At 42.4% G+C, this 3,031-nt stretch overlaps 1 protein-coding gene across 1 annotated transcript in view; it reads left to right on the forward strand.

The window, feature by feature from the left end:
* LOC116701568 (solute carrier family 2, facilitated glucose transporter member 1) overlaps positions 1-2,801 on the forward strand; it is a 20,967-nt gene extending 18,166 nt beyond the window's left edge. The window contains exon 12 of the mRNA XM_032535305.1: positions 205-2,801. Coding sequence (XP_032391196.1) covers positions 205-522 — 318 coding nt within the window. The 3' untranslated portion in view covers positions 523-2,801. The remainder of the gene's footprint in view (positions 1-204) is intronic.
* Positions 2,802-3,031: the final 230 nt, after the last annotated feature.

The raw sequence follows: 3,031 nt of genomic DNA on the forward strand, positions 1-3,031 counted from the left end.
GTTGCTGAAATGTGCTCTACAGATAAAGCTGCCTTGCCTTGCCTATATATAAATATTTATTTGTAAAGCCGTGAGAACTAACCCTAACTTTAACCCTAGTCCTAACCATAACCATAACCAGACCTAACCCTAAAGAGACGTTGGGGGCTTAAAACCCCGATAAAAGTCTGACTTGCCTCTGTTCTCGGTTCTTCTCCCCTTCAGGAGTGGTGCGGGCCTTGGGTCTTCCTCATCTTCTCCGCCTTCCTCATCTTCTTTTTCATCTTCACCTTCATCAAAGTCCCCGAGACGAGGGGCAAGACCTTCGACGAGATCGCCCGCAGTTTCGGCGGCGTCCCGCCTCCAATCTCCTCGTCTGTGGAGGACCCCCCCGCCAGCGCCAGCACCGCCACCACGCTCCCCGCCACGCCGGTGAAGGAGAAGGTCCCGCTGGTGGCGGCGCCGGCTGCAGCTCCGCCGGCTGCAGCCGAAAACACGCCCCTGGAGGAGAAATCCATGTCGACAGCGCAGGAGAGTTTGTAGAGCCGCTGTAGATAGAGTTTAATGGCTGAAGGGGGTTATAAATGAAGGAATAACCACTGAGATTACAAAGATTTGCTGTAAATTGTAGTCAGTTATCACACCTTGGAACTATAGAGGCGATATCATTTTTCTAACAGACCTACCGAGAACCACAGCGTTATCAACTTGTAGGCTTTGGCCTTTAAAAGATCCTGTTTTCTGCTTTCTAGGTAACTCATTCAACCTTTTTATTTTTCTGTGACGTTTCCTCCACTTCCTTCTTTTAAATCCTCCCTTCATTAACTGTGAAAGGGAAGCAGTCACTGTACAACACTACAGATATTATCTACTGTACATTCCTAGGAATTAAGCTACATTCATTGAAAGGGTGAGCTGTGTGGTGTGTGATCAGGATGACAATTTTTTTCCGACACGGCTAACGCAGCTTGTGTTAATTGAAATTGTTACTAAGAGGAGTCCAGGTAGACTAGAGGCACACGGTGTTGAGGATGGCACCGCCTTGGTGCAGGCGTTTCCAGACGGCTCCGTTCACTTCTGAGTTCAGGTCCATGAAGTGGGAGTTAGACATGGATAGCAACGATGCACATTTTCTTCCTCATTCCTTTTTTTTAAAGTTTAGACAGGTGTAACAGTGGATCATTTAGTGCAATATACCTTTGTAGTTCCACCCTGTAATTTCCTGTGATTTGTTTTTATCTGTTAGAGCTTGTTGATGTTTCCGGAAGGGTTCTCGAATTATAGGTCTACGTTCACGCTGTTGACTACGAGCTGACGGACTGGAGAGCTTTTTAGCAAATGCCAAAGTACTGAACTTTAATCGCCACCTGGTCAGCACGTGTAATCTCAAACGTGTTTTCTTCTGGTTGTTAAAGTCAGGATGGGAAATTAGCCACAGGTCTCAATTTCATTCATTCTGAAAGCTAAATTGATGGTCAAAGCTTTCTTTAGGTTAGGCGACCCTTGCTCTCCTTTAGAGGTCTTGTCCTGCTCGGTCTTAGATTTTCGGTAAACCAATTTGGCGCTCAGTTCTACATGTAGTATTAAAAAAACTTGTCATTGGCTCAATTTATATTCCGATTTATGAATAGGAACAAATATAGTGGGAAAACATGTTAATTTATTGTTAAATTGTATGTATTAGTGTTTTACTGTATTAGAAAATGATTACAATCTGGTATAATCAGGACTGTTGCTAATGACTGTGACCTGTGGACAACAACATGTGAAATGAATTGTTTTACACATGTAGATTACAGTAGGGTAATGTGCAATGTATATTTTATTTTATCAAGAAAACAATTAGTATATATCACCATAGGAAATAGATTTTTGTACAAAGAATATAGTTATAATACACTAAAGCAAATTTAGAAGCGTAACGCTTTCCTCCAGACTAGACCCAAGAAATGAAATGAAAGCAGAATGAGTGTGTTGTGATCTTTACCTGCTGTGGTAGAGTGCAACACTGTAATTAATTTGTTACTCGCTATTTAGATGCACTTTATTAACCTGATAGGCAGCAAGGCGAGCATTAGCGCCACAATCCCTAATGTAGAAGTCAATGAGCCTATAACAGCTCTTTATGTCAAAATTAGAAGAATAATAGTTTTCAACTACATTTACCCGAGCGACTGCGTATATCTGGCCAAGCTGTTATTGGAATAGATAGGAGTCCTGAAAAAATCTGCAATCTGCAATCTAAACAATGTCCGAGCTGATAACGAAACAGGAAACTAAAGAGGAAGTGCTAGTACGGTAAAATTAGAATGACTAATCTGGTTGATTTATTAATTTTTTTCTTCATAATTTCCCATTTTCACAAAGGGGGAAATGAGGACTACGACTATCTTATTGTGTTGACCTCTATGACAATCTGAGAAAATAATGTGTTTGTTCAATCACAGCAAAGAGTGTCATTCCACAATGAGATAGCCACCATTTTGAAAACCAGAATATTATGAGTATCGGGGCATTTAAAGCACCTTGAATTCAACATATTGACGTTTAAGTTTTTTAAACAGTATTCAAAAAGCAGAGCTTCCCTGGATGCAGGAACAATTATCATTTTTTAAGTAATTTAAAAGGCCAGAACTATAAGAGAGACACCAATATAATGAAGTTTGGCGTTCTTGCTGCCAACTGAATGCTAAGTGGTAAGTTAGCCGGTTTATAGACCTATACCTTAATAGGCTGCAGGTGATTTGAGGGGGGGATGCTAAATGACCATAGTGCATCTCCTTTGTTAACCTGCCAAACCCCCGCTCCATGTCCTAGTAACAGAGAGTGGAGGAGCGGAGAGATCGTTTAGTTGGAGGTGTTAGTCTAGTCTGCCTGACTCATTGGTCCTTTAACTCAGGGGTTCCCAAAACCTTCAGCCCACGACCCCAAAGGAACGTGCAAGTGACTTGCGACCCCCCCCCCCCCCCCCCCCCCCCCCCCACTATAAACGTATATAAACATTGCGCGCAACCGCGCACGCACTATAGGCGTGAAAGTCAAAAGAGCTGTT

This window comes from Etheostoma spectabile, chromosome 14 (assembly GCF_008692095.1).
Source record: "Etheostoma spectabile isolate EspeVRDwgs_2016 chromosome 14, UIUC_Espe_1.0, whole genome shotgun sequence".
Taxonomy (NCBI): Eukaryota; Metazoa; Chordata; class Actinopteri; order Perciformes; family Percidae; genus Etheostoma; species Etheostoma spectabile.